This window comes from Daktulosphaira vitifoliae, unplaced genomic scaffold, assembly GCF_025091365.1.
Source record: "Daktulosphaira vitifoliae isolate Bord-2020 unplaced genomic scaffold, ASM2509136v1 Scaffold_5, whole genome shotgun sequence".
Taxonomy (NCBI): Eukaryota; Metazoa; Arthropoda; class Insecta; order Hemiptera; family Phylloxeridae; genus Daktulosphaira; species Daktulosphaira vitifoliae.
The window spans coordinates 7,419,479-7,422,723 of NW_026099576.1; the positions used below are offsets into that span (position 1 = coordinate 7,419,479).

Here is a 3,245-nt window from a genome sequence, read left to right on the forward strand (position 1 = left end):
AATAAAGTTCATAAGACATAAGAAATTAAACTTATTTAAATTTTTTTTGCTTTTTTAAAGTTGAAAAATTACCTTTTAAATTTGACTTGGCTTCAATTGTTAATTTTATCGTATGATGAAAGCGACGAACAGTTGCCGAGTCGGTAACACCTGTGTCTTTCACGCTTAGGGTACGAAGTTCTAATCCGCCTTTGGCTAGTAATATTTTGCATTTTTCTTCGAGTTAGAAAAAATTTTCAAATCATTTGATTTTTATCTCATTTAGATTCAATAACTTCAATAAATATCAAAGATTCTATCACTATAGTCTCCCCCCGTGAGAAGAAATTTCTTATTCAAGTTAATATTATTTTACTAAGTGGTTATTTTTTTGGCTACGGTTCATTTTGCCAAACCTCACTCGACCTACTTTTTTCAAAAATACGTCAAATGATTACAATTCGTATTTAGTTGAAGATATTACTCTTAAAAAATTCTTTATTCAAATAAAAAGTAGCTTAACCAGCTTTTTCCATACAAAAAATTAAAATCATTCATTTATAATATTTTTAAAGTATTTATTGTCGAATTAGATTTGATATGATAAAAGTACTCAACTACAAAAGTAAATAATTTTACTTTGTAATTTATTAATTTTTTAACTCTATTTGTGTGTGCTACTACCAGTCTATAATATTCCAATTTTATTTGTAACATGTTGCTATATAAATCATAAATTTAAAAAAGAAATGATTTTTAGTTAGTTTCACTTTAATTTAACGATGGATTTTTATAATTATAGTCAAATTTTATAATATGCTCAATTGAGTAAATCTTTTTAACAACTTTTTTTTATTGGTTTTTTTTAGAGATATAATTATTAAAATTAATTAAATGCTGAATATTTCCATTGTAGAATCTTTTTAAACACCAAAAGTTAATTAGAAATTATTACTATATTTATTTATGTGATCTATTACGATAAAATTTTTAAAAAAATCGAACTTTTCTGATAAATGTACTGTAAATAGTAATTATAAAATTTCCTGATTGCATATTAATCTTAACAATTTCATTTTTTTCTATTTAATAATGTCAATTTCAAACTTGCAAGTTGAGATAAAAGTTATGGTAATAAATTCATTTTTTTTTTTATTAAAACTTTCACTTTAAATGACAAAAAAAAGTAGGTTCAAAATGATTACTTTTAACTTATTAAAAATCAAAATCAATAATAATTTGAAAACAATTAATTTAAAAAATTATATAATATATAATTAAAAGAATTACTAATCTGGGTATAATTATGGAAATAGAAGTTGATGTTGCTTTTGTAATTATCCATCAATTTCTTATGATAGTGATTTTAATCACTGTCAGATTAAATCTATACTGGATCCAACTATGCCACGTCCCCACTGTGCCGCGATCCCATTGTGCTGGGTTTTTTGTTATCAAACCGGTTACATGCCTTTTCTTTAAGTTCCTGAAAGGTTTTGACTCTTACATAACATTTAATTTGTCCTATGTAAGAGATTCTCATTTTAGAAGACAAAGTAGTAGTTGCCTAACTAGGGATGTTAATGTAGTAGTTTCCCATCGCCTTCCATATCACAGCCCAAACATTATTTCTAGGGATTGGTAGCCAAGTGTAGATAACCTTGTTCATCTAAACTTAGGACTAGAAGCACTGCTGCCCACTTCTAGGTCTATTTTAGTCAGTTCTTATGACAGGCATGGACTACCAAGGATGTATTCTAACCCCTACACGTGGCTAACTCAAAGACACGTAACAGATATGAATGATTTGGATCCACAAAAAATTGACGCTATAATAACGCTAGACTGGGATTGGTTCTTTAAATTCAAAATATTATTATTTTAGTATTAATCAAACATATTAACGGTTTTGTTTATTATGAAAAATTACAAAATTTTTATGAATGTGTTAAAACTTTCATGGATTGTCTTGTTGCTTGAGGATATATCCATGTTTACAGTTGAGTTCTGCTATTTCGGACTCATTGCAGAGTCCATCTTCAGAGTGATGGTTGCTAGTCGGTGGCTGCAACTATACTGGCGGCCTATCTTGATAACAGTTTGCTTTTATAAAATTGATAACATCTGGTTTTTGATTAACGTTGTTTGCCGTATCAGGGTTTTTGACTAACGTTGTTGACCACAACTGGTTTTTGACTAATGTAGTTTACCGTATCCGGGTTTTTGACTAATGTCGTTGACAACATCTCGATTTTTGACTAACGTTGTTTACGGCATTCTTGACATTTCGGTCTTCCTTTCCTACACCGGCAATTATTTGTTATGTTGATTGTTGCCTCTTCGTATATTGAATTATTTTCGGTGTTGTTGGTTAATTTCCTTTTTGTCTGGTGTATGATAGGTAACCAAGTTTTGCTGATTTTCCACCCATCTTTTCTCTGTTAAAATTTTCCGGACATTTTTCGATTTCTATTGCTTCCTTGTACATCCGTTTGCCAAAATGAGTTTCTTTGTTAAGTATTTTTACTTTATCGAATTGTATGTCATGTCCTTTGTTTTTGGCATGTTCAGCTACTGCAGATTTTTCTGTTCTTTGGTACTCCACATCTTTTTCATGTTCTTTTATTCTTGTCGCAATAGCTCTTCCTGTTTGTCCAATATAAGATTTACCACATGAACACGGTATTTCATATACTCCTGGTGTTTGCATCTCTGGCAATTTATCTATCGGGTTTCGGAGTAGTGATCCTGCTACTGTGTTTGGTTTGAAAACGGTTCTTAATTTGAATTTTTGTGCGATTCTTGATATGCGGTCGGTAATTCCCTGTATGTACGGCAGTATTAATGTTCCTTTCTTTTCATCCCTCACTGGCACCATCGTAGAACTGACTAAAATAGACCTAGAAGTGGGCAGCAGTGCTTCTAGTCCTAAGTTTAGATGAACAAGGTTATCTACACTTGGCTACCAATCCCTAGAAATAATGTTTGGGCTGTGATATGGAAGGCGATGGGAAACTACTACATTAACATCCCTAGTTAGGCAACTACTACTTTGTCTTCTAAAATGAGAATCTCTTACATAGGACAAATTAAATGTTATGCAAGAGTCAAAACCTTTCAGGAACTTAAAGAAAAGGCATGTAACCGGTTTGATAACAAAAAACCCAGCACAATGGGATCGCGGCACAGTGGGGACGTGGCATAGTTGGATCCAGTATAGATTTAATCTGACAGTGATTAAAATCACTATCATAAGAAATTGATGG

The 3,245-nt window shown here is 30.9% G+C and overlaps 1 protein-coding gene across 1 annotated transcript; it reads right to left on the reverse strand.

The window, feature by feature from the left end:
* Nucleotides 1-2,350: 2,350 nt before the first annotated feature.
* LOC126907220 (uncharacterized) lies at nt 2,351-2,857 on the reverse strand. The gene has a single exon (XM_050688334.1). It carries the CDS (start codon nt 2,855-2,857, stop codon nt 2,351-2,353), a length of 507 nt encoding a protein of 168 aa, XP_050544291.1.
* Between the last annotated feature and the right edge of the window lie 388 nt (nt 2,858-3,245).